The following is a 27,241-nucleotide window of genomic DNA, read 5'->3' as shown; positions in this document are numbered from 1 at the left end:
CACGCCCCGTCCCTCCCCGCCGTGCACTAATAAGGCATGGCTTGACACGCCCACCAACCCCAAGGGCTGCTCGCGCTGCACCTGCATCTCAGGTGTCGGGACTCAGGAGAAGAGCGACTGTCAACCGTCAGTTCAGTGATTCCGCTCTGATTTCTTCCCGAGGTGATCATCCAGGCCTCGGCGCGGGAAAGCCGCCGTCCCGGTCTTGTTTTCTCTCTGTGACCGACGCCACCGATTGACGCCTCCTCCGCCGGTCTACGCTCAAAGAACCAACGCCTGGGGTCGTCGCCTGAGGTAAGAGCTGTTTTCTGTTTGTCGTACAAGTGTGTTGGCGATGACGTCAGCGCTGGGAACAATAATCTCCGCTTCATTAGAGCGTTTTCTCCGAAGAGTTGGGGTTCCTCCTCCGGGGGCAGCGACCGGCACCATCATTTATTTTAAAAATATTCAGGAATGATCATCATTTTCAGGATTTAATAGTAAATTCATCCATCAGATCATGACCTTAGCATAGGGTGATTCACGGTGTCACGTTATCATTCTTTTTGCTCCAATTTCATTCAAACTCAGAGACAGTTTTGAGTTCCTATAACTCTGAGTCACCATTCCTTCACGTCGATGATATGACATCCAGCGTTTTTTGTTTTTTTTTTGCAAGGAAATAGTTTTAAAACCCCCTTCCTCCACACTCCGAAGCCTTGCCAGCAAACACTTCAGCTGGATGTTGCAACACGGGAGAGAAATGAGGGCAAAGGTGGAGCGGCACGCCATCAGGATGGATGCCTGTTTATTCAGCGGCGTGCAATGCAACCGATGGAAACTTTTTGCCTCCCATCACCCAAAGGGAATTTCCACATTTCGAGAACATGTCGGCCACATGTATATATGTATAACATATGTATCACATATATTCAATCTGACACCAGTGGGAAATGAGTGGAAAAGGCCTCACGCTCAGAGCGGCGGCGAGAAGCATCCATCCGCCCGGTGCGCTCGCCACTTTTGTCTCCTCGGTTTAGAGTGTCCGCATTCTTCCCACCGATGCCACCATTGTCTCGTCGCCTTTGTGTGTAAGTTAAAGGTCGCTGTAAAATATCTGCGCACCACTCCCTGATTGCGATCCGCCGGGGGGGGGGGGGCTGGTATGGGATTGGGCGATTATGCCTCGGCGGCGTCGCTAAACCGAGACGGGTTGCGGTTTCACGAGATAACTGTGTACTGTATTTTTTTTCCCCCGCTATAAGATGCACTTAAAACCCTTACGTTTTCTCAAAAATCATCCGTGTGCCTTATAATCAGGTGCGCCTTATATATGAATTCTTGTCGTGCTTACTGAACATCTGTCAAAATGGCTTCGTCGGAGCTTGATCGATTGTCGGACTGTTCCGCACCTGACACAGGGATGTTGTATTGAAGTCGTTACTTGGTTGAATACGGGTTGCAACGCCAGACAATGTTAGACGACTAACTTTGCTCCAACTTCACACTAACTTCAGGTGTCTGCTATCTCTGGCGAGAATAAACCAATCAGAGAACTGTACGTAAGACGCTTACCTTCACCACGTTTTGTAATAGCGGTTTATACTGTCCTTCAACAGAATATTAATGCACATTTGTTTATGAGGATCCCCAAAAATGGCACCTGTTAAGAGCTTTCAAAGCGAAATTCAAATTCAAGGTGATCAGTTACGCAGTAGATGATGGGAATAGAGCAGCTGAGAAATAATTCAACATTAATGAATCAATGGTACGGAAATGGAGGAAGCAAAAAGGTGAACTACAAAGAAGACCAAACAGAGTTTCCGAGGGAATAAAGCAAGATGAATGAGTTGAATTTTTATTTCGTTTTATATATGTTTTATCATGCGGTGTGCCTTACGGTTCGCAAAATAAAGTCATAGCAACATGGCGGACACTCGCTTTTTAGTTTCACCTGGAAACAAGTAATAAGTGCTTCCTTTTTAAATCAGTGACCTTTGACCTTTACACCTTTTACAAGTAACGAATAGGAATCGCTCCCTACCCTTCGTCTCTATCTTGCTCACCAGGATGGTGTGTTAAACACACTCCCGCTGGGCGTGGTGAACATCTCACATGTTCTCTATGATCCCCAGAGACCCCCTCCTCGCAGACGAACCCTTCCCCGCCCCGCGGGAACGGGCGCATCATGAAGTCACGCTGCCTCTTCTTGCTGGTGTACCTGCTGGGATGCTGCCACGGTGAGCGGGTTATTACGGGATATCGACCCCGGCTGTCGTATAATAATTGTAAAATCATGTTAGAAATGTCATCCCTCCGGTTCTCTCTGCAGGGTGGTCGGCGCAAACGGGGTAAGCCGAGGATATCTAGGTGACTAGTTAACCCGCCTCTCTGTCTCCCCGAGTTGAACCTTACACGTCCTCTTCCTCTGTTGCTATTTTTTTTTTTTAACGCCTCGCCGGTGGATGGAAACCTACAGAAATGCGACATGCGCTGCCGGGGAGGCGTGCGTCCCGGTGAGTACGGCCGCCACAATGCTCTGCTATCATAGCGGTGAAACCAGCTGTAATTGGCTGAAAGATGGGGTTCACCGCGGGCGTTATATCGATACGCTCCTGCCGTGGCCCCGATTAGCATCTCACATGCCGCCGCCTTCGCCCAAGATTCATGAAAAGACCAAACCAGTTTGACCCGTCGCTGATTTTCAGATATTCCTTCCCTCTCAGGCGGATTTGAAACCGATGAGTCACCACATTGGGCCATTGAGAAATCAAGTGTGTGTGTGTGTGTGTGTGTGCAGTGTTTTTCCAAAAGTAAATCTCACCCGGTGTCCTTTGATTAGGATCCTGTTTTCACGAAAGGGTGATTCTTCGACTCAACCGGTGTGATTTTTATCACCGGTCCAGAATGTTCTCTCTCCTCTGACATGTGGCTAAACTCCGACTCGGCTAACGCCGATTTTCCGATCTGGTGACAGCTGCCAAATGCTGGGCTTACACCTGAAGATTTTTAAGAATAAGAATAAGAATAAGAACAACTTTATTAATCCCGAAGGAAATTGCTGTGCCAGAGTTACAGAAAATATAGCAGTAATAAATAATAAAAGAAAAAGGCAGAATTAGAAATAAAAATAAACTATAAACTACAAAGTGTCTCAGTGAAACTATAAAGTGTCTTAGTAAACAGTGATAAAACTATAAAGTGTCTTAGTAACAAGTGAGGTAAGGAGTGCACAATAGTATGATAGAAGGGAAAATTGTAGTGAAAATTGTAGTGTAGCTCTTATGAGATGAGATGAAATATTGCACAGTTTCTGAATATTGCACAGTGAAATGAAATATTGCACAGTTTTTTTGTTTTTTTTTAGCTTAAAGATAGGTTTTTATGGTTGCCGGCGGCTGAATGGAGAGGAATTTACTGTCGCTGAATAAAATAAAATCTGGAAGTCGGAAGAGATTTTAGGAGTTTGCCCAGAGTCACGTTACACTCCTAACATCTGGTCGCTTAGTACAAGATGGTAATCTGAGCTGCTTTAAAGCAGTCTTTTCCTGGTCTTGGGTGTTGAACAATATCAAATGTGTTAGATATCGACCATATTAGACATGTTTGATGTTATCGCAAGTCTTTCCGGTGATGAAGCAGAAGCACAACCGGAAAAAACCTGGTAGACAAATATCACCAGAGCGGTATTGGCGGCAGAGACGATATTTTTTGGCGGTATAGGTGGACGAAGGAGTGGATGATGGAGCTGTGGGCTTGGATCATGTCAACTCTCAAACGTTTCTTGACCGAGCAGCGACGGAAAACAAATGGACTGAAATAGCGGTATAGCGGACAGAATATCGGACAGTATCTCAGCCTGTCACGCTGAAAACTGCTCCGCTAGCGTTGTCGGAAGGCAGCAACTGCTCATGGTTCAGCCATGATGGGTTAAATGCGGAGAACCAATTCCCCACGAGGTATTAATAAAGTATAAATTGTTATTAAATAGCTCAGGCTCTGCAGATGCCTGCTGAAAACATTGTATGGTGGGGAGAAGTTGCTGAAAAGATCTATAGTAAACCCTTGTTTTTCGCGGGGGTTACGTTCCAAAAAGAACCCGTGATAGGCAAATTCCGTGAAGTAGAAACCTTTATTTTTTTTACAATTATTATACAATTAAATACTCTATTATACATTGCTGCTGTCGTCCTCATGTTTTTTTCTTCCTTCTTTATGGAACGAACGGAAGATTCATTAATTCCGTCATGCCGACCTACAGCCGCATAGCTTTTACCTTCCCTTAGCATGTCCAGAAGTTTAACTTTATCTGCGATAGATAGCATCTTCCGCTACCTTTTGGGGCTTTTGTCGGTCCAGAGCGTTTTGTCAACATTATGGGTTTTAGAGAAACTCGAAATTGCAAGAGAATTTGCACGTACGTAATGTAAATTTGGCAAGCTGTTTTACGTACGTGTACATAATAAACTGCAACGTTGTTGACGCGCAGGTGGAGAAGAAGCGAAGTGACTTTTTAGCCAATCGGAATGCAGAACACAATGCACGATGCAAATCCGTGAAGTAGCGAAACCGTGAAAAGCAAACCGCGTTATAGCGAGGGATCGCTGTAGTTGCAGTCTTGGAAATAGTGACCCTGTAAGGTTGACGGAAAATTCTGAGACTAGGCTGCGACCAAAAACTCACGAGTATTTTTCTAAATCTTTTCAAAGCCTTCTGATGGCATTTGTGCGCTAGTTCACGTCCAAACGGCGATTCCTCTCCCCAGGTCAGTGATCCGACGGCGCCCTTCCTCCAGTGCGTGGGGCTCCACCCGGCGGACACCGGCAAGGATCACATGAGGAACCTGCGCGGGCTGATGGAGGCAGCGATGGACATCTACACCTTCATGGTGCGGGCGGAAGCTGACGTTATGTGACGGCCGACGTGCGACGACAGGAATGTGACCCTGTTTTCCGCCCCGACCGGTCGTTCGACGACAAGCGTTCATATTTTCCGGATTCAAACGTACCGGTTGCGTAATTACTCCGAGTCCCGTGGAAGCTGCTACTTTTTCACAGTGTGAATTTAGCCATGCGCGGACTATGCTAAGCTAATAGCTTCACGCCAAACTGGCTTATTTGTCATCTGCTTTCCTGCTAACCGAACATCTCCTCTCTGGCCTTCCCCCCCCCCACCCCCGGCAGAGGTCCAGCATGACGGGAGTGCCGTTTCTCAGCCTGCAGGGGGCGCTGGAGATGCACCCCGAGGCGGACCCCCTGCAGAACGAGTTCCTCGTCCAGATGTGGCTGGACGTCAAGATTAAACCCCTGCTGAGCTCCATCACCAGGCACTTTCTGGCCTGCCTCAGCACCAGGACCTTCAGCTGCTCCACCTACCAGATAATGTAGCCCCCCCTCCCCTCACTACACCTCACATGTTAGCCTTCGCCACGTGCCGACGAGCTAACCGGACCTCCCCTTTCCCTCGGCAGAGTGCGGGAGCTCAGCCATCACTTCTCTGAGATGGATCCCGTCAGGCAGCAGTGGATCTACACCTTCTTCATGTATCCGTTCCTGTCGGGAGAATCGGTCCAAGGTAACGCGGTCGTGTTGTAATTCAAGTCCAGTCGCCGTGACAAGAAGATTTCGACAAGAATTCCCCGTGACGTGGTTGACAGAGAACCCCTACAACTCAGAAAGCAGTTGATGCTAGGTGTTAGCGTCGAGTTTCCTTTTCCCTTGCAGGCTGCGTGGAGCCGGACGAGAACAGCGAGGAGTGGCTGATGAAGAACTTCGGTAGCTTCAGAGCAATGGCCCGGATGGAGGATTTCTCGGCCATCAACATGGTCTTCAGCGGGGTGAGGTGGACTTTGCCCGACGGTGTAGCCGACACGTCCCTTCCCCCCATCGTCCTAAGTCCTCCGCCACCTCTTCGTTTTTGTCGTGGACACAGCTGGAGGTGCTCCACCTGCTGTCCCCGGCACAGAAGGCCGAGCTGCTGCTGAGGCCTGAGGTCGCCGGCTTGGAGAACGGCACGCTAACCCTGGTCCTCCAAAGTCTGCTGATGGGGGAGCCGGGCCCTCACCCTGTCACGGTCCCGGGGTCGGGTCGCAACTGGACAGGGGACCATGAATACGGATCTGACCACGACCCCTACCTGCCGGCGTCCTCGCACAACAGCGTCAGAGAGGTACCTATGCTGTAGGACAAGAGGGCTATTGGGCTATTGGAGTTCTGAAAGAGAAGCACTCATGTGTCCATCTTGTCCCCACAGGTGTTGAACGGTTTGTCCACGGCGTTCAAGCCGCTCGGGAGCTTCGTCCACGGCTTCGTCTCCTTGACGCAAGAGGTACGAATGCCAGCAGAGCCGGGAAACGCCGTTAACCGTCACCACGGAGTCACCCGAGGTTTCCTTCCTCTTCCCCCAGACGGACGTATCGGAGATGCGGAGTACTACTCTGGCCCAGTTCGTGCTCAACTGGACTCTGGCCGAGCTGGCTGACATGTACCGCCCGCCGGACACGCCCGTCACCACGGAGATGCCCCGGTTCGACGCGGGAAACGTGGCCGACTGGTACCGGCGGGTCGTCGTGCCGCTGCTGCGGAGGTTCCTGCCCGAGGAGGCGCTGATGGACGAGAAGATCATGCTCGCCTTCCACCAAGTGTTGTATGTCTAGAGCTCATCTTGGACGAATGTTTTGGTTTTCTGATCCCGTCATTAGCCGTCGGTTCATCTGAGTGGACGTTGTCGATTGCGTACGCAGCTATCTGGACCACACAGTGGACAACGACACCTCTGAGGTCCTGGACGTCTGCAGCATCAGTTTGGACCAGAGACCCTGCGGGGTAAATACCATTTTTTATTTGGACGGTCGAAGTCAAGGCTACGATGTTTCCCCGCTCTGTTCACAACTACTTCCCCTCCGCCGCCAGCTGACCGACGCAGTGGCTAACGTGGCCCATATCTTGCACTGCGCCGCCCAGACCAACCTGACCATGACGGAAACAACAGTAATGTCGCTGATCGTCAGCCTGACGGGGCGCCTGAACTCGCTGATCCAGGAGCTGTCCGGACAGGCGAGTACACATCGGCCCCGTCGTCCCATGTGGTCGGGATAAAAATCGAGAATTTTGAAACGGGGCCGTCTTCTTGCAGAACTTCAGCCAGCTGGCGGCCGACTTCCAGCAGATCTTCAGCGAGACGGACCCCCCGGCTCTTGCCCCGGAGCACCTGGAGGACACGGACTTCATCCAGCTTTGGTTCCAGATCAAGCTGCTGCCGCTCCTGCCTGCCGTCCCCCCCAGCATCCTCTCCTGCCTCAGCACCAAGAACTTCTCCTGTCCCGTCTACCAAACCATGTGAGATCGCCACAACATTTGGGTTTCCAGGGGAAGTCGAGTCCTCATTGCCCCCTTTTGCTCTTTGGGAACTTTTTTGCAGTTCCTAGAAGCTTTCCAGGTACTAGACTGTTTCTCCCTGAGGGAGCATGGAGGAAGGGCACATTGGTGCTTGACGATTGCTAGAACTCATAAGCCGTTAGCTGATACTTCTCGCCGACTGCGGAGCACCATTTTTAAAACTATTACTGGTCTGGTGTTTACTTGCGACAAAATAGACCAGCGGGGAAATGGAGCAAAGAAGAGGTTCAAGCTCAGTATAGAGGTCGCTAACGGCTAATAGGGTCTTCACATGGAGAAGCAGTGCAGGGAGAAGGTAAAAACACTTTAACCCATCTGATAGTCCATGCTTATCTAGGGTGTCCTCGACTTACTCTGGAATCCGACGGCGTGATGTAACACGATTTTCGCCACAGGTCGGGACTGGCGCTTAAGTACCAATGTCGCTCACCTACACTTACACAGTGGCTAACATTAGGACCATCAACCGGCCAATGTTTGTCGGTGTTTTGGCATTTTCCGAGCATTTTATTTTACCCTCCGCGGAGACGGCTTACCTTTTCTTCTTCAGGTGAGTCCGACTTACACCTGGGAGCCGTGATGAAGGAGTACAATCCAATCTGGCTCACAACCGGCGACGATGTCGCGTTAGTCCAATCCACTTGCCGACAAGTTCCCGCGTAAAAATTTGTTTTAACGTTTGGAGATGACAGCATAACCACGTAACGTGATAGTAAACTGAGGATCTGTTGTATATCCACCATGCAGGACATGTATGCTTCATGTTCTTTTTTTCGTTGGTTTGGAGTTTGGCGCTAAAGGTGCACGTCGCAGCGGTCCCTACCGTGATCCCTCAATGCGAAACTAAAAGTTGAAACTACTTCCTGGAATCAAATTTGAGCCGTACACTTCTTTTAATCATGACTAATGAGAACTGTAATGGCGGTACCTGGCTAGCATCGTCCTTAATTTGTCTCCTGTCCCTCAGCGTGCACGATCTTGGCCAACACATGAGCTTCGCGGCTGTAGATCACGCCCACGGCCACAACATCTACACGCACTTCATCCACGCCTTCCTCCTGCATCACAACACGTCGGGTACGTAGGCGGCGCAAGAACCCCGAGTCGGCTGTGACGCAACGTAGCGATAACCCATCATGTGTTTCTCCAGACCCCCATTGCGTGTCCTCGGCCAATCACAGCGCGGAGTGGCTGGAGAAGAACTTTGGACCCTTCACCATGTTCGCCTCTGTCGTTGACTTGTATGACTTCAACCCGACCTTCTCAGGGGTAGGTCACAAGGTCGCACCGAGGCCACCCGGGGTCACCCGAGTCCCGCTCCGCTTTGACTCCCCTTGTCGTCCCCCGAACAGCTGGAGGTTCTCCACCTCCTCTCGCCGCCGCAGACGGCGCAGCTGCTACTACTTCCCCTCCCGACGCCGCCCGAGAAGCCCCTCGTCATCGACGGAGTCTTCGACTTCCTGCTGGAGTTCCCCGAGAGCAGGGGCTTCGAGCCCTTCCTGCACGCCGTCGTCCAGCTCGCCAGAGAGGTCGCCGCTCTCACCTTTACAAGTCAGTCACCGACCTTTGCGCGACCTTGATGGCGACCTTTTCTTATCAATTTCCTCAGGTCAACGTTTCCTGCGGCATCTACCGGCAAATGTGAGTACTTCTAAATATATACGTCACCGCATCCTGCAACGCGGCAACTATACGAGGAGGAAAAATTGACCCGTTAGCTCGGTTCAAGTGGACATTAGCGCATCTTATCTTATATTATCTTAGCATTGTTTTGGTCCACAGAGAAGAAAATATGCCATTTCTTCTGGTTCTCTATGATCACAAGTGTCAAACTCAAGGCCCACTGGCCAAATGTGGCCTGCCACATCATTTAATGTGGCCCGCGGAAATATCTTAAAAGGTCTGATTGTCTTAAGATAAATAAGTCAAATATGTGCATTGACCATAAATGACATTTTCCCACATATTCATGCCCGCAAAGTGACGGCCTCCTGCCATTAGATTGCAGTGTATCCGCATCAATGAGATTTTCAACATGTGGAACTGAGAAATACAAATGTTCCCTAAATGTCCAGGAAAAGAAAAGTTGATGCATAAGGAAAGCTGCTTCAAGAAAGATGGAAAGGCGGATACAAAAGCGGTGTGTTTTTTTTGTGGTATGAGCACAACCTACGTCAGCACTTTGACACCAAACACTGAGCTAAGTACGCTAAAGTTAGCCTTCCAGAAAAACGACAAATTGTCCGAGAATTAAAAGTCAAACTATGACGGCGGCAGAATGTGTTCGCGAAAGCCACATCCAAAAACACCGCGGCAGTGAAAGCTTTGTAGCAGAGCAACTGGTAAACATTTTATTTTACATCTATGTCGATTCACATGTGCGTTTACATTGCATTTGGTTATATGTTATACCGTTAGCATTACAATGCTCTTTAAATGTCTCGCCAGTTTTGCACGCCTGCACCAGGCCTTGGCGTCCTTGCCCCCGGACATGGAGCCGTACACCCGGGCCCACATCCAGCAGCTGGTGGAAACGGCGCCGTCCGGTCAGTCTCGACGCCGTCGGTGCATTACTCTGTGAACGAACGTGTCTGAGTATGTGTGTGTGTGTGTGTGTGTGTGTTTTCAGAGTGCATCCCGCAAAACATCCTGGTGAGAGCCTTCTTCTACGCGTCTGCTTTCCGTCGCCCGGCTCTCCGTGTGATAAACTTCTCTCTTGTGTTTTCTCCCTCCGGCGTCTCCTCAGTGTCCGGCGACCCACGTCAACGGTGAGGCCTCCTCACACACACACACACCTTCACGCCGAAACCCCCTCGGGAAAAGCTAACTTGATCTTTTTCTGTCGATGTGCCATTTCGCAGTCACTCACGTGTGCAGAGGAGTGGACAGGTAGAGCGTTTGTTCTATTCGCAGACTTTCCCGCGCGAGGTTGCCGGTTTGAACGCCCGTTTCCCCTCTCACACACACACACACACACACACACACACACACACAGCTCCGACCTCCAGGCCCACCTTGCGGCGTCGATGGACGTCCCCTGCAACTACAGCCTGGAGCAATACGCTTGTGCGCAGGTGATGGCAAAACTCAAGTTCTTAAATAGGGTATTTCGTGTAACGTGTACATTTTTTTTGATGTTGTTTGTATCCCCTCTCTTTCCTCCAGTTGGGGAACTTCACCGCCCAGCAACTGGCGTCCCTGCTGACCTGCGACCTGCCGGGGAACGGGAATCTCTCCGCCGCCGCGTGGAAGATGCTGCTGACGAGGCTGTCCAACATCCTGAACCCGGCGCTGGACGTCCTGGCCGTCGAGGTTGGACTTGTAGCTCCGTCGAGGAGGCTTGACAAATACGATGTAAAGTAATAATGTGATGACGCCCCGCAGGCCGCGGCGCCTCTGGGCGTCTGGGCGGCGCCGGCGCTGGATGCGATCGGCGAGCTGCGGCTGCCGCTCCTGACCGACGAGCAGCTGAGGAACGGCAGCGCGGCGGAACTCTGGTTCTCCTGGCGGCTGAGGCGGTTCCTCCCCTTCGCCTCGGTGACGTTCCTGCGCTGCCTGAGCAGCAGGAACCTCAGCTGCCACGCGTACCGGCAGATGTAAGCAATCCGGGAATGTAAAGACACCAAATGTTCAGGATACAACCCTAAACTCCTTTTCAGTCTGCAGGTGTTCGTCCAGCAGTGGGACCACATGACCCCGAGTCAGCGACACCTGGTCCTGAAGGACTTCGTCCTCCGTTTTCTCTCCGCGCCGCACTCGGGTCCGGGCTGCACGTCCGGTTTTAACAACAGCGCCGACTGGCTGCAGGCCAACCTGGGCCCGTTTTCCGCTTCCCTGCCCCTCCGGGAAATCCTCCGCCTCAACCCGGAGTTCCGACCCGTGAGATTTTCTCCTCCCCGTCTCGCCGCCGGTCACCACTCCATTCCCCGGGTGACGCTTCTGTCTCTTCTCCCTCTCCAGCTGGAGGCGGTGGACCTCCTGACGGCGAGGCAGAGCGCCGAGCTGGTGGCGCTCCCTCACGCCGGCCCGCCGTCAAAAGACGACGTCATCCACGCGGTGTTCAACCATCTGACCCAGCCGGACCGGGAGGGCGAACTCACCGACTTCCTGTCTTACCTGGTCGCGTTCCTCCATCCAGGAAGCCTCTCCTGCGCCTCCTTCAGAACCCTGTGAGTTCACGTCCTCCGCGGGTCTCCTCGGCGGATCGCCTCGCGGCGTTAACCCCCCCCCCCCCCCGGATGTCTCCCGCCTCCCAGGTTCGACAGGCTGGACCTGGCCGCCACCGTCGTCTCCCTGGATGTGGCTTCCAACATCAGCAGCGGCAGGGAGGCGCTTTCCCAGCACCTCCCGCCAGGTGAGACCAAATAAAACCTTCCTGCCGCGTGGCGTTCACTGACCCGCGTCTTTCTGTGCGTCCCCTCCAGGCTGCTCGGTGTACAGAGGAAAGGTAAGGTCCAATTTCTAATCTTATATTCCCCAAACCTCACCCGTTCGTCTTTAACCCCGTCCGTCTCCTCCTCCAGTGCGCCATCACTCCTCTAAACCGTAAGTCTTTTTTGGTTCTCCCCCCTCCCGCCGCTTTGCCATCCCCCAGCTAACGGCTGTATTTTCCCGTTTTCCCCGCAGAGACGGCGGCGTGTGTCGGCGTGAACAGGTGAGACTCCGCCGGGCCGGGATGTAAAACATAGTGTTTCGTCAAGACGGTGAACCGCATCACCGGTTCGGGTGTCTTTGCGCCGCAGCTCCGTGGTGCAGCTCCTGCTGGACACCGGCGAGGCGGGAAGTCGCCTCTGCGACTTCGGCGTGGAGGAGTTCGCCTGCGCATCCGTAAGAAAAACGAAAGAAAGAAAAAAAAAAAAAAAAAACGCTTCCGCGCCCGTTTTCCGACCGCTCCTCTCCTCCTTCGCAGCTGGCGAATCTGACGGCGGAGGACCTGGAGAGGTTGTTCAGGTGCGAGCGCTCCCCGGCCTCCGCCGGCTCCAGGCCCGACTGGATGCTGCTCCTCTCCAAAGCCTCCCACCTGCTGGACGAAGCTCTGGATCTCCTGAGCGACACGGTATCCCCCCCCACCACCACCACCACCGCCGCCGCCGCCATTCCTCCGAGCTGCCCTCTTGGGCCGAGAAGCGCTCACAACGCTCGTTTCTCCAGACTCTGGATCTCGGTGACCCGGCGGCGCCGATAATCCTGGACGCCATCAACGAAATCCGTCTGGACGTCGTCCCCGAAGCCTCCTTCAACGACCCCGCCTTCATCCAGCTGTGGTTCGGGCGCCGCCTCCGCCCTTTCCTGCCCGCCGTCTCCCCGGCGTTCCTGTCTTGCCTCACCGCCAGGGGTCTGACCTGCGCCGCCTACCAACACATGTATGCCGCGCTCTCTCGAACCTCCAATCCACAGCAATTAGCGCATTAGCACATTAGCGCATTAGCGCCCGCTTTGCTTTGCTTCCGTCCGCAGCCTTAGCATCTTGAGCTCAATCCGACGCGACATGACGCCCCCGACCATGCTTTCCGTCTACACCCGCTTCATCCAGGTGTACTTGAGCAGGAACGACAGCGCCGGTGTGTGACGCCACGAGAAATACTATCACGGTAAAAAAAAAAAAGAAATGTTAGCTTACTGGAACACGTGTCTGTGTGAGTTAGATCCCACCTGCAGCTCGCACACTAACGACAGCGCTACATGGCTACGCAAGAACGTGGGCGCTTTCGCCGCGCTGGTCTCCGTCCGCGACCTGCAGGCGCTTTACTCCAACTTCTCAGTGGTGAGCTAACGGTCCGCCATGCCGAGTCTGCAAGTGTTTCCAGCCTCCAACCGCATGTGTGTGTGTGTGTGTGTAGATGGAGGCCTTGCCGGCGCTGACGGTGCGGCAGCTCGCCGAAGTGTCCGCCACGCCAGGCCAGCTCAGCTCGCCGGCCCAGGTCGCCATGGTGATGCGGCACGTCCCGGACCCGCTGCTCGTGGCCTTCTACGACGACTTCTCTCCCGCCATCGCGGTGGGTCACGCCTTCCCCGACCGCGATCGGCGGGGGGGAAACAACTTTAATTTAAAAGTCGACGTGTTTTTTTTAAGGGTCACGAGAGCGCCTTCCCCGCCGACGTGAGGTCGGCCATGTTGGAAGTCGTGTTCGAGCGGGCGAACCTGTCCGATCCCTCGGCGGGTGACGAAGTGGTGCTGGAGTGGCTCCGGGACCGTCTGGGCCCCCTGCTGTTCGGCCTTTCCCCGCGGCACGTCGCCCCGTTCTTCCGAATCCTGGCCGGGAGAAACTGCAGCATCGAGCAGCAGGGGTACGCGCAAGGCTTCGGAACCCTCAGACGTTCATCCGGCCGCGTGCGTTTTCTCACGCATTGTGACACTTTGTTACAGAATCGATGACCTGAATCGGACGATCTCGACACTCGGCGAAGAAACGCAGGAAGAAATCCACGACCACATCCTGCAGGCGCTCAGGGGTGAATCATGAGTTCTTAAAATGATGCTAACAAGTTAGCGGCTAAATGAGAAATGCTAGGGCAGGGGTCGGGAACCGCAAAAGCCAAATATTTCTTGACATATTTCATCGAGAGCCATATAGTGATATTTTTAAGGCACAAAAAATGAAATACGTCTTACCGCTTTATATTTGACCCTTTCATCTATGCAATTTTATCATAGCATATTAGACATACCGCAGATCCAAATGCAAATTGTCGCCATCTTTTCCGTTACCGGGATTGATGCGGATAAAGCAGTTGGCTATTTGATCAAATTAATTTCTTCGCCTTTACAATGACCCGGACGCGCTCGGAAGCCAATGGTTCCCGACCCCGACCGACGGGTGACACGTGAAATTTATCTTCAAAACTAATTTCTGTTTACTTTAACCCTCATATTACGTTAAGGGTCAATTTGACCCATTTCACCCATTGGGTGAAATTGACCCTTAACGTAATATGAGGGTTAAAATGACACAGTATTATGAAGAAATCTTTCCCATCAGGGGTCGCCACAGCGAATCAACTTTCTCCATCTAACCCTAAAATTATAATGAAGAAATATCACAAGTATTTTAAAATCAGTTCCAAACTGATTTTTTCTTTTTTAACTCAAAATTGTCTGGGATCCATACGGCATCACCAGAAGAGCCATAGGTTCCTGACCCCTGTTCTAGGGGAGCCTTTTTTCAAATTGTTTTTGATAGAATCCATAGAAACAGACGCCAGAGCTCATTCTCCCTTTGCCGCTCCCAGAGCCGACGCCCCTCCGTTGCTACGGCGACAACTTCGACCACAGCTTCTACCGTTTTGTGGAGCGCCGGTTCCTGAGTTTCCGGGTGCCGCGGTTAGCCTCTTTTCTGTCGCTCATGCCTAAAAACAAGATGCACCAGGTGGGTGTCACAATTTTTTTTTTTTTTTATAATTACGGTATGCGGGTATAATTTCCAAGAGATATTCGGTAAAAATATCCAATTGGTTGCCATGGATACAGCTGGTGAACTCCATGCCGCCGTCGGACCTCGGGGAGTACCTCCGTCAACCCAGTGTGGTGGACAGCGACGCGGCGCTCTGTGAAATCTTCACCAACTACATCCAGACACCCATGTTCCTAGAGGAGGTGCGCCCCCCCCCACACACACACACACAGGTGACACTATCGCCACGGTAACACCCTCGTGATTGAAAATGGCAGGAGCATCTCCCGGAGGCGGTGCGCCGCCCCACGCTGCCTTGCGTCTGGCCCATGGCGCTGGCCAGCCCCAGCAGGTCAGAGGCCGACGCTTGGTTCGACCGGCGCCTCCAGGACTACCTGCCGTTCCTCACCGAACGGCTGCTGAGCCCCGACGCCGTGCACAACGCCACCTGCCTCGCCTTCCAGCGGCTGTACGTTTTATCATCGTTGTAAAGGTCCTTTTACCGCAAAGCTTCCTGACTCCCGCCGTCTCCTTCGCAGTGTCTCTGTTCTGGGCGAGTACAATTTCGCCGCGGCGGACTTCAACAGGTCGGACATGTACGACACCATCAGAGCTTATCTGACCACAGGTAGGAGGCAGGCTGGATGTTTTGCGGTGCACTCGAACGCCTCGCTGTTGGAACAGCTTATCTAAGCAGCTGTATTGAGAGTTGTAGAACCATAAAGTATAGCGGTACTACACTGCTGGAGAGTTAAATGGGTACTTGCAGCTGCAGTGGGTTGTAGCAGCACTTTAACCAAGAGAAGTATCAAAGTACTTGGGGTACTATTGGGTCGCGGTAGTTTGTTTATACCGAAATACCGTCGAGGTGAGTGCCTGGAGTGAGGATTTGTTGTGGTTTGCCGCCGTAGAGAGTGAGCCCAGGTGCTACCGTCCGGACGACCCGGAACTCAACTCCACCGCGTGGTTCGCCTTGTACATCGGGCCTTTCCTGCAGTTCCTCACCCTGAAGGACCTACAGATGTTCGGATCCACGAAGGTACTTCAAAAATGTTTTAAACCAGGGGTGTCAAACTCATTTTCACCGAGGGCCACATCAGCGTAATGGTTGCAGTATAACAGTATCCCTCGTGCGATCTCAACATTGTGTTTACTCCCCTTGTCTTACGGGTCAAAAATGACCCGTAAGACAATCTTTGTACCCGAGAGGTGTACAGCCCACATGGAAACATAAACAAAAAAGAACTATCACTTTTTCTAATTATGGGGTCTCTTTAGGAAAAGTCATAAAATTTCAAGCTTCTCTACAGCTAAACATGGTAGTGGGTCACTTTTGACCCGCAAGACAACACAAGCGGTATATAAATGTAACTAAATGTAATGTCAAATGAATTTAACTACTCATTAATGTTAAATAACTCTGAATTTATCACTCGTTCAAATCCGTCAGTTTCTGGAAGGCTAACTTTGGCATACTTTGCCTAAAATTATGTCTACTAGTTGCCCCGTTACAAAGCTAGCTTTCATTGCTGCAGTGTTTTTGGATGCGGCTTTTGCAACATGATCTGCATTAATAGTGGGAAATGCGGTTGATGGTCAACGCGCACGTTTGACTTATTCATCTTAAGACATTCAGACCTTTTAAGACGTTCTTACAGGCCATATAGAATAATGTCGGGCCACATTTGGCTCGCGGGCCTTGAGTTTGACACGTATTTTAGAAGCACGGAGATGAATTCACGACATATTCGTTGCCGTCCGTCGCTGCAGGACATCCAGGTGTTCACGGTGAACCTCCTCAACATCCAGCTCCTCAACCACACCGACCTCCCGTTGGACTTCGTCCACTTCTACACTCAGCTGGTGTACCTGCAGGACGGCAACTTCAACCCCTTACAGTGAGTCGCGTGTCACCGCGGGTCATGTGATCTCGGCGCAAACGGCGTTTGACCGTCTGCTCTGTCCGCGTTGCGGTCCGTCCCTCGTAGCCTCCCTCTGCTGTACCGCTGCACCGCTCCCGGCCCGGCCTTCAGCCAGCTCTCCGAGAGCGAAAGCGTGGTCATCCTGCATAATTTGACCTCCATGTGTCCGGACTTGGACCCGCAGGTGAGCGCACACACTCCGCGGTCGGATCCGTGACTTCCGGATCCATCGTCCGTCCTTCCTCCCGCAGGTCGCCGCCGCTTTGGCGGGCAACCTCGGCGACAACATCGACGCCACGGCCATCGCCGCCCTCGGCAACGAAAGCGTCGGGATTTCCACCGGGCAAATCATGATGATGGCGCCGGAGGACCTGATGAAGGCGCTGGGCGTCCTGAGCGGCGTGGAGGGCTGGAACGAAGGCCAGGCCAGAGCCATCGTCCTGGCGCTCATGTCGGCGGGGATGATGGAGGTGCGTCGCGCGTCGGGACGAAACCGAAGCGTTCCCCCGATGTTCCTCATCGCCGCTCCCTCCTGTCCCTTCTGCAGATCAACAGCGCCTCGTCGCTCACGATGCTGGGCACTCTGCTCGGCGGCGTCCCGGCCGCCACTTTCGGCGGCATCAGTGGCTCCCAGCTGCTCATCGCCGCCGCCGATTCCTCCTTCATGGATAATCTGTTAGGCGCGCCCGCCGTCATCCATCAGGTCTTCGTCACCCAGGTAAGTGGAGGACGTTGTCGTGGTTCGGCTTCTCCGGTGACGTTCTCACGCCTCCTCCCTTCCCTTTCAGATCGTATCGGTGAGCGACGGCAGCGATATGATCGTAAAGAACGTTCCGGACGGCGTTGCCGCGGAGATCCCGCGGGCGCTGCTGCTGGAGCTCTCGGACAGCGCCGACGTCCTGGAGACGCTGAACCGGAAAAAGTGGAAGCAGCAGCAGGTGGGCGGCGGGAGTCTACCTGTGTGTGCATGTGTGTGTGTTAACGGTGTCTCACTAAGTGTGTGTGTCCTGTAGGTTGAGCTGTTCTTCAATGTGATCGCCTTGGAAACCGCAACCGCGACGCTAGGAGGCGCGGACAAGTCAGTTTTACGAAGGGATAAACACAACACACGCATTCTTATGACTTTTAACATGTGCAGAGTCTATACCGTGTGTGTGTGTGTGTGTGCAGTCTGTCTTCCTCCGTGCTGCAAGGGTTCACGTGCACGTCCGTGAGGACACTGAAGATGGTGCAGATCAAGAAGCTAATCAAAGCCTGTCGGAGGACAGGCGAGAGGAGGGTGAATCTGGTGGAGACCCAGGTGAGAGAAGGAGTGTGTGTGTGTGTGTGTGTGTGACTTGTGGGATATCAAATGTGCAAGAAAGCAACTTTAATGTATTTATAACAAAAAAAGTACTTGAGGATGGAATGTGAGATCATCTGTGAGATTAGCTTTATTGACCAGGTTTGATCGCAGATACAATTAAAGCTCCTGTTAACAGTTACACCTTAATAATAATAATAAACATAATACATTTTGTTTACCTTTTTCAAAATTCAGGAACATCTTTCACATCTTTCATATAATCATATAGAAAATACAGATTGAAAAGAAAATATAAAACGGTGACAGAGTGGTTTAAAATAAATACATACTAAATAGCGAATGGCTGAAATAGAAAATGACAAAAATGTAAAAAACAAAAATAGTAGTTGCATTATATATTATATATTGCATTATGCATTATATAGAGTAGCTGCATATATAATATATGTATATATATATCACACATATAACTTTTTTTTTATATATGTTTGTGTGTGCATATATATATATATATATGCATACATATATTTAAAATTATATCATTTACTAAATTGTTAAATTAAGAGCATGTCACTTTGTCAAATATCATGTAATTTCTGTACTTTTTTTTGTCATCCAGCGCTGGCGTGCATGTCAGTGGCGGGATCCGCGATGTTGTTCCGCTGCTGACAGCAGCTTTCACCCGAAATAATTTTTTTTCCTTTATTTTTGGCCTCCGTTGCCAGTTAACCTGCATGTACAACTACATAAAGGGGGAGTCGGACGCCACCAGCTTTGACCTCTACCCTCCCGACGTGCTGCTGTACTACGAGTGAGTTCAGCACCGGCGACACTCCCTCACCCCTGACCTCTGACCCCTGACCCCTGACTCTCTCCCCGCAGCTACAGCCTAGTGCCGGAGGCCAGCTGCAGATCCTATTTCCAGCAGCTGGCGGATGCAGACTTCTCCGTCTTCTCGGCGGCGCTCAGCTACAAGCTGACCGAGCTGTTCGCCAACGCCAGGAGCTGCTTGGTGGGTTCCGGCCGCAGCGCGCGTCGCCTCAAACCGCTTCCCGCGCTGATGTTCCCCATCCATCCCAGGGAATCACCGGCACGAGCCTGACCGAGGACGACGTGTCGGTGCTGGGGAACATGTGCTGCACCCTGGACGCCTCCTACATCCGGGACTCCGATCCCGCCATCCTGGAGAAGCTGGAGAGCTGCCCGGACCTCAACGCCGCCCAGGCTGCCGCCGCCGAGGCCCTGCTGCTGACCGGGAACACGCAATACGGGTAAAACGCGGGAGAAACGAAGCCCTCGCTCCACATTTTTTGCCCCCCCGGCGATTAATTCAATATGTTGTTGGCGTCCAGTGTTCCGTCGACGTGGAACGAGATGACCCTGGAGGCGCTCGGGATGCTGCCGCTCTACATGACCTCCACCTTCTACGAACACTTTGACAGGGTGCGTGACAAATCACCTTCTTTTCTGCCGCCGCGATTGGATCCGAGCTCTCACACGTGCGTTTTATTTTGGCGGGAAGGAAACGAAGAAGCAGTTCTTGAAGGGCTTCCTTAAGGTGCTGAGGGACGACGGCGTGGACCAGGAAAGGATAAAGAGGCTGCAAGCCGCAATCAGGGAGTCCCTCAAGAAGAAGCTGAAGCGATCCGTCGGTGAGTTTCTCTTCTTCTCGTGCGAAAAGGCGGCGGCGGTGGCGGCGGCGGCGGCTCAGCCCCGTGTCAACCTCCCTCCCCCTCGCCGTCAGATGAGGAGTGCACGGTGGGAGAGATCACCCAGGTGACCATCAGCGCCGACACTTTTCCCTTCGACTACGACGACGTGGCCCAGTTCGAACACTGCCTGAGTGCCGCCGTCGTCAAGGACAACTTGTACCCCATCACCGAGAAGGTGGCGGAGGACGAGTACCTCCGGGTGGTTCTCACCAAGCTGCAGGAGGTAAACACATGGCGTGTGTTTAAGTGTGTGTGTGTCGGTGGGTTTGAAAGCCAGCGTCGTCCTCCAGGCCTACGCGACCGGCATCCCGGAGGAGCAGGTGGTGCTTTTGGGTCCAGCGTCCCGCGTGGCCACCGTGGAGAACATCAACACGTGGAACATCACCAAGATCGACACGCTCGCCGCTCTGATGGACACATCCGGCGGCCAGTGGGACCCAAACCTGGTAGGCAGAGTGTGTGTGTGTGTGTGTGTGTGTGTGTGTGTGTGTGTATCCTCGCTGATGCATGCTCGTCCTCGCCCAGGCTGAGACCGTCATCTCCAAGTATCTGAGCGCAGACGAGAACTCGCTGGGCACCCTGGAGCTCAACGCCGTCGGAGGACCCAACCTGTGCGCCCTGGACGTGGACGTGCTGAGGAGCATATCCCCGCAGAGCCTCAAGTGAGGAGTGTGCGCGCGGGTGTGTTTCACTACTGTTCAGAGAGTTCAAACTGTGTGTGTGTGTGTGTGTGTCACAGAGACGCCAACGCCTTGACTGTGTCCAGCTGCACCCTGGAGAAGAAGCGAGCGCTCTTCGACATCGCCGTGCAGGCCTTCCGTGAAAATACTCGCTCCACCATCTCTAGCAACACCTACCAGATGTCTCGATCGTACCTCGGTACACACACACACACACACACACACCCCATGAATATAATACACTGCTCAAAAAAATAAAGGGAACACTTAAAAAAACACATCCTAGATCTAAATGAATGAAATATTCTTATGAAATACTTTGCTCTTTACACAGTTGAATGTGCTGACAACAAAATCACACAAAAATGATCCATGGAAATCAATTGTATCAACCCATGGAGGTCTGGATTAGAAATCACACTCCAAATTAAAGTGTAAAAACAAACTCCAGGGGGATCCAACTTTGATGTAATGTCCTTAAAACAAGTCAAAATGAATCTGTGTTGCTTCCTGAGTGGACACTATGATTTCACACAAGTGTGATTGACTTGGAGTTACATTGTGTTGTTCAAGTGTTCCCTTTATTTTTTTGAGCGGTATATTTTGGAGTGCCGCAAGCAGGAAGTGATCCTCCAATTCCTGATCAATAATCTCGGGCCGTCATCATTATCCCTTAACCCCGACAAGTTTCCCCGTGCCTCCAGGGGGCGCTACGCTGGATTACGTGAAAACTTTGTCAGCCTCGGATGTCAACATGGACCTGGAGACCTTCACCAGCCTGGATGAGGACGTCGTTATGGTTGGTGTTTTCTGCCTACGTGTGTGTTGGTGTGTGTGTGTGTGTGTGGGCGTTTGATGAGTTTTGTGTTATATCTCCACCTCCAGGCCCTGAGCGTGGACGAGGTGAAAAACCTCCTGGGCACCCAGCTGGCAGAGCTGAAGTCCTACGAGAACCAAACGCTGGTCCAGAGCTGGATCAGGAGCCAGCTCCAGTCGGACCTCGACAAGCTGGACCTGGGACTCATCGGGGGCAGAGCCGACCCCTCCACGCCGGCCCCGGCCAACCCTCCTACCCCCGCCGCCACCGACAAGCCGGCCACCGACAAGCCGGCCACCGACAAGCCGGCCACCGACAAGCCGGCCACCGACAAGCCGGCCACCGACAAGCCGGCCACCACCATGTCTAGTGAGTGGGCCAAATCCTTCTCCATCCGTTCTTCCAAAATAATAGTTATTGACGTTGGCATTTCGGGGTTCTGTGCGCAGCAGATCCTCTTTGACAAAACAAAAAAGTATTAGAGCAGTTAAACGGGAATATGATTGTCCATTGTAGACAAATTATTATAATACATGCATGCAAAAGATAAAAGATGGAATCATCATTGTGATATCTTCTTCTTCTTTTGGCTTTTCCCTTCACAGCGAGTCAACTTTCTCCATCTAACCCTGTTCTCTGTATCTTCCTCTCTCACACCAACTACCTTCATATCTTCTCTCACTACGTCCAGAAATCTTCTCTTTGGTCTTCCTCCAGACCTCTTGCCTGGCAGCTCCAATTCCAGCATCCGTCTACCAATATATTCACTATCCCTCCTCTGTACATGACCGAACCATCTCAGTCTGGCTTCTCTGACCTTCTCTCCAAAACATCTAACATGTGCCGTCCCTCTGATAGACTCATTCCTGATCCTAACCATCCGAGTCACTCCCAAAGAGAACCTCAACATCTTCATCTCTGCAACCTCTAGTTCTGCCTGCTGTCTTTTGGTCATTGGAACAGTTTCTAGGCCGTACAGCATCGCTCTCTCACCACTGTCTTGTACACCTTTCCTTTTATTCTGGCTGAAAGTCTTCTATCACATAGAACCCCTGACACTTTTCTCCAGCCATTCCAACCTGCTTGGACCCGTCTCTTCACCTCTTTTCCGCACTCTCCGTTGCTCTGGACTGTTGACCCTAAGTACCTGAAATCCTCCAGCTTCTTGATCTCCACTCCCTGTAGCCTCACCGTTCCACCTCTCATTCACACACATATATTCTGTCTTGCTGCGACTAACTTTCATTCCTCTCCACTCCACCTCTCGAGATTTTCCTCTACCTGTTCCCTGCTCTCACTACAGATCACAATGTCATCCGCAAACATCATGGTCCATGGGGATTCCTGTCTAACCTCATCTGTTAGCCTGTCCATCACCATTGTGATCAAGAAGGGGCTCAGAGCTGATCCCTGATGGAGTCCTACCTCCACCTTGAACTTCTCTGTTACCCCTACAGCACACCATACCAGTGTCTCACAGCTAGCATACATGTCCTGCACCAGTCTAACATACTTCTCTGCCACTCCAGACTTCCTCATACAATACCAGAGCTCCTCTCTTGGCACCCTGTCATAGGCTTTTTCTAAAAATATTAGTCATTTTGAATTATTCGATTTTGCATGCTATAGCCACAAGAGGGCGCGTGGAGCCAAGTTACTGTACGCTGCACGGCTCCGGGATGGACTGGTTAAGTCTTCTTCATCATCCTCCTCACGTCTAACGTTGACTTTTTCGTTCCAGGCAATGGTTCCCATGTCAGAGCAGACATCCCGTTATCCTTCATTTTCCTCCTCGCCGTCCTTGTCCTCCCCCAGCATGTGGTTCTGGTGTGAGGCCTCCAAACAGCAAAAGCGCTTAAACTGAAAGTCACCTTTTAGCCTTAAATTACACTTGCTACCTAGTAACGCTTCAGATATTTAATGTGCAATTATAATAAAATGTGTAAATAATCTTTTCTTGATGATTAAGGCTGATGTTCTCAGAGGACATTTACCAACGTTACCCTACTTTTATAACCCTTTGTTCTGCAAATGATAAACATGTTAGTAAATCTGTTTTGTAATCCAAAGTACTTCCTTAAAAAAAAAGGGCTGTTGCCGCAAGATCAATAAATCAATCGTAACAATGCAGAAAGATTGTTCGTCGCTTGATCAAAGTTTATTAGAGCAGAAGAGAGGGTTTTTTAATCACTTTATCAGGAGGGAAAAATAATTTCAAATGACAGAGCGGAACAATCACATCACGTTATTCAGCTGGATACTGAAACATGTCAAATACACCAAGACATACATAATATACATGTCACAATACTGAATAAAACCTGTTAATGGATTTATTTCTGTCATTCTGTACTAGATTTGACTATATTTTATTTAAAAATGATTAAGCGTTTAATAGCGCTGCACTTTCCTCAGTCACTTCTTTTGTAGTGTTTAATAAATGTTTTGGTGTTGATCTTTGGACATTTTATTGCCAATCTGCTTATTTCCCCTGGCTTTACGGCAAGGTTTCTGAACAGTAACAATCAAGAAAGAAGATATAAGAAAGCAATGAGATTTCAAAAAAGGGAGTCGAGTTAAATGTTTTTAAAACAAACAAACAAAACCACTACACTTAGCTGACGTTTGCTAGCCGTGCTTCCCAAGTCTTAGACTTGTGCAAGCTAGCTAGCGCACTGCGGAGCTCCATCGGGGCTGCGTTAGCAACCATCTCCCCCGGCCAGGGCTGAGAGCTAAAGGCGTTTGTAGACGCCGAGGACGGTCTTGCAGGTGGGGCAGATGTGCCGGGCGTCCTTCAGCCGGTCCACGCAGAACGGGATGAGGCAACAGCCCAGGACGAAGCTGAACAGAAACAGGTTCGCATTACGATACTGACCGCTCGAAATGGCGTGAAAATTCGTGTAGCGCGCCACGGTGAAGTCGTTTTTTCCCCTGCGGCCCAAGGCTGATGTCCTAGGTAATTCCTTGATTATTTTTGCTTGAATTTTTAGGTAAGCGTCTGGTTATGAAAGTATTCTTAATTAATTATTCGCATTGTGACCCCAAATAAGTTTTAGTAGCTCCGCAGACATTTAGGATATTTAGGGAACCGACTATAACCTGGTTTGTTTGTGTTTCGCTAGCTCGCTAATTAGCCCGCTAGCACGCCCATTACCAACGATAACAGTCTAACCATAACCTGGGTTGTTTCATGAGAACACTTGAATGTTTAATAATTGAAGAAAAAAATCGACAGACTATTAAACGCCACAAGCGGGGAGAGTGTGTTATTAATAAATATTTCACCCTGTCCTCTTTCTCAATGGTCTTATTGTTGCTGAAAGCCAAGCTAACTGTCAGCCGCTAAGTGGCTCTTGCTAATTTCGCTAAACACCCACTCAGGAGTGGGATATCTATGACCAGGATAATGGATGTAGCACATGAGTGTTGCCCCAATGTGTGTATAATTTCATTTTAATTTAGATTAAGTAAAATATATGTATGCATTTTGCTGTATTCCATAAAGAATTAAAACTTCTTCATTGCCAAATGCCATTTAAATGAGCACAGGCATCATATAATAATTAACTACAACTCCCAACAATAGTATGTGGAAAAGGAGAAAGTAGTTTGAAACTAGTTTAACAAGTTTGATACGTGAAAAATTATAATTATTTTATATAAAATGCTCATATCTGGCAACTTTTAACAACATTTTGTCACGTTGAGCTTCGATTTGAGCAGATTTATAGTGTTCAGTGAGAGTTTACGTTGTACCCGCAGAGGAAGAGGCCTCCGCAGAACAGGTAGGTGAGCAAGCCAGCGGAGTAGTCCACCTTAGAGAGGACGGTCTGACGGCAGGTCGGACAAGGGACCTGGACTGGTCCATCTCCTAACGGTAGTGCTGTTGCTACGGAAACAAAAGATGTCCATCACACGGAATGAGACTGAAGGCCTCCGCATACGCAGCTGGAATTTTCTTCAAGCTGTGTTCTGGAGTTCTTGTTCTCCAAATATCATTGGAGCATAGGAACAATCGCGTGAGTTAGTGTGCAAAAGCAGAAGTGTTGTCAATGATGTTTTCCAGTTTTTAAGCTCTGTTGAGGAAGTCTGAAAATCTGTGGAGCACATCACCAAGGACTTAGAAAGACATGCAAATGGCTGGTAACTCTAGGAAACAGATGCCCAGATGTTGTCCCCAGAGGAGAGTGGCAAGTCTGTGGCAAGCGATGCAATACCTTCGTGACAATTTTGCAAAGGCCAAACGGCATGTTCAGATGAAGGAGAGCGGCGGGAGGAGATCCATCCCACCTCTTATGGAGCAGCTCGAAGATTCTCAAAATGCTCAATGGGAGTGAGAACAAATCCTCACGGAGTTTGTAGAGGCCTTTATACCCCTATAAAGATCAATCTGCGGCTCCCAGACCAATTTTCTTAATGTGATTGTATTGCACTTTACAATGAATGCAAGGCTTCTCTCTGCTATTTCTATTCCATCCCAATGGCTGCAAATGGAAACAGACTGGAATGTCGAAAGTACGCACTCACCAGCAGGCGCTTGTGCGTTTTCCATGACTTCTGAAAACAGAAAAAGAAGTCCATATTAAAGATGCAGGTCAATCCACACAGTAAGAAATAGTCTATGACACGCTGACGGGGAAAAACAAAACAAAGAAAAAGCAGCACTCGATGGGAATGTATTCCGCTGCGTTTGCTCTGTGCGAAGGATCCCGTGTCCGATACTCTGCACAATTAATTGAGTTTGCCTCCGGTTGGTGAGGAGGTTTAATTCCAGGCTCAAGGCTGCACTCAGAAGGTGTCTAACCGGCGTTAAAGCGGCAAAACAAAAATTGGCTCAATTTCAGGGGATAGATTCCTGACTTTTCTTTAATTTTGTCCCGATTTTTGGACAGGTTTAGGGTTTTTATAGTAAATTTGATCCTATTTCTATATGTTTTGAGCCATAACCAAATGCAAAGTTAAGCATGGTTTTATTGAAATCAGCAAAAATTTTTGCTAATAGGAAAAGGCAGTCTGGATAAAAGACGTCACTATTTTCACCTGACAATATGTTTCAGATTTTTCATTTGTAAAAACACCTGTAATGTTATGTCATTATCATTATAGTCATAACATATCGCTGTATTTTGTTGTCAGACTTTAGCAATTCAAAAAGGAAATACACAAAATAATTTAACCATAGAGGGCTTTGATCACAAATTGTCCCCAAACCACTTGAATATTAAATAACCATTGATATTACAATCAAATTTTGCATTTTAACACACCTGACTTCAAAAGTCCCATAAATAATATAAGGAGAACTCGGCACCTTTGCCCGAATTCTCGGGCAACTTCCGTAGGTCTGACCAGAACCGCCTCAAGTCTCTAGAAATCAAATATTTGTAGTTGATCTGGTCAAACCTCCGCCTCGCCAGTCGGTTGTAAACAAACAGTCTAATTAATCTACTCACGGACCGTTATTGCTTGTTTTCTTACAGCTCCCTGATCCTTCCTGGCCAGCCTGGTCTGCTCCCGGCGGTCATAAGATGGTTTGGCTGTTGTGTGCGCGCACCTAGCTGACCTCGCCGACCCACTGATTGAGACGACGCAGGCAAGAACAACCCCCTATCTCTTTCTGTGCACGTGAGCGCGTACAGAGCGTCTCTCAGCTGCTGAATCCAGCTGGGGTTTAACATTTACCCTCCCTCAGGTGGTGCGTTCCTCATCGCAAGGTTATCAGAGTATTCCAAAAACATCCCTTATTTAATCTGTATTTTTTCATGTAGTGTTTCACTACATTTTACACTGCTGTGACAAAGGAATTGCCCTTCTGGGGATCGATAAAGTTTATCTTATGTTATTTTACTAATACTCAGACCGATTTCTCTCAAATTTTAGAAAAATCCTTCTGTCAAAAAAATCAATTCCATTTTTAGGTTTTCAAATAGTTTTGTTTGTGTGCATTTTTACATCTGGCCTCCAGCGGCAGCGCTGAGGCTCCCGAACCAATGCAAAATGCCTTAATAAGCAGTTTTTTATTTAAAAGAATTTCCAC

At 50.3% G+C, this 27,241-nt stretch overlaps 2 protein-coding genes across 2 annotated transcripts; one reads left to right on the top strand and one right to left on the bottom strand.

Annotated features, from left to right (window-relative positions):
* Window positions 1-156: 156 nt before the first annotated feature.
* On the top strand, window positions 157-23,665 carry LOC147228180 (uncharacterized). The gene is made up of 63 exons (XM_086156437.1): window positions 157-294; window positions 2,115-2,219; window positions 2,312-2,330; window positions 2,459-2,495; window positions 4,745-4,867; window positions 5,163-5,362; window positions 5,450-5,553; window positions 5,703-5,815; window positions 5,911-6,147; window positions 6,232-6,306; window positions 6,386-6,624; window positions 6,722-6,803; window positions 6,891-7,034; window positions 7,114-7,316; window positions 8,344-8,453; window positions 8,527-8,645; window positions 8,729-8,905; window positions 8,986-9,017; window positions 9,825-9,922; window positions 10,006-10,028; window positions 10,123-10,144; window positions 10,238-10,265; window positions 10,372-10,450; window positions 10,542-10,688; window positions 10,761-10,972; window positions 11,036-11,255; window positions 11,337-11,545; window positions 11,633-11,730; window positions 11,801-11,823; window positions 11,900-11,921; window positions 12,003-12,030; window positions 12,119-12,203; window positions 12,286-12,432; window positions 12,528-12,739; window positions 12,834-12,937; window positions 13,022-13,140; window positions 13,217-13,372; window positions 13,450-13,664; window positions 13,744-13,829; window positions 14,607-14,743; window positions 14,845-14,970; window positions 15,046-15,236; window positions 15,307-15,395; window positions 15,679-15,806; window positions 16,538-16,665; window positions 16,756-16,873; window positions 16,941-17,159; window positions 17,237-17,407; window positions 17,478-17,627; window positions 17,703-17,767; window positions 17,860-17,989; window positions 18,721-18,806; window positions 18,878-19,007; window positions 19,076-19,266; window positions 19,348-19,438; window positions 19,518-19,647; window positions 19,740-19,930; window positions 19,998-20,153; window positions 20,233-20,369; window positions 20,447-20,586; window positions 21,092-21,186; window positions 21,273-21,573; window positions 22,946-23,665. The coding sequence occupies exons 2-63, from the start codon at window positions 2,168-2,170 to the stop codon at window positions 23,035-23,037; spliced, it is 7,791 nt and encodes a 2,596-aa protein (XP_086012563.1). The 5' UTR covers window positions 157-294; window positions 2,115-2,167; the 3' UTR covers window positions 23,038-23,665.
* Window positions 23,666-23,808: 143 nt separating this feature from the next.
* On the bottom strand, window positions 23,809-26,781 carry LOC147228179 (lipopolysaccharide-induced tumor necrosis factor-alpha factor homolog). The gene is made up of 4 exons (XM_086156440.1): window positions 26,662-26,781; window positions 25,732-25,761; window positions 24,961-25,093; window positions 23,809-24,045 (listed from the first exon to the last, which is right to left on the bottom strand). Exons 2-4 carry the CDS (start codon window positions 25,754-25,756, stop codon window positions 23,937-23,939), a joined length of 267 nt encoding a protein of 88 aa, XP_086012566.1. The 5' UTR covers window positions 25,757-25,761; window positions 26,662-26,781; the 3' UTR covers window positions 23,809-23,936.
* Window positions 26,782-27,241: the final 460 nt, after the last annotated feature.

Source organism: Fistularia commersonii, chromosome 12, assembly GCF_037954325.1.
Source record: "Fistularia commersonii isolate RoL2024-O1a breed Wild chromosome 12, RoL_Fcom_v1.0, whole genome shotgun sequence".
NCBI lineage: Eukaryota > Metazoa > Chordata > Actinopteri > Syngnathiformes > Fistulariidae > Fistularia > Fistularia commersonii.
The sequence above is the reverse complement of the archived record's forward strand: the minus strand, read 5'-3'. Positions and strand labels throughout refer to the sequence as shown.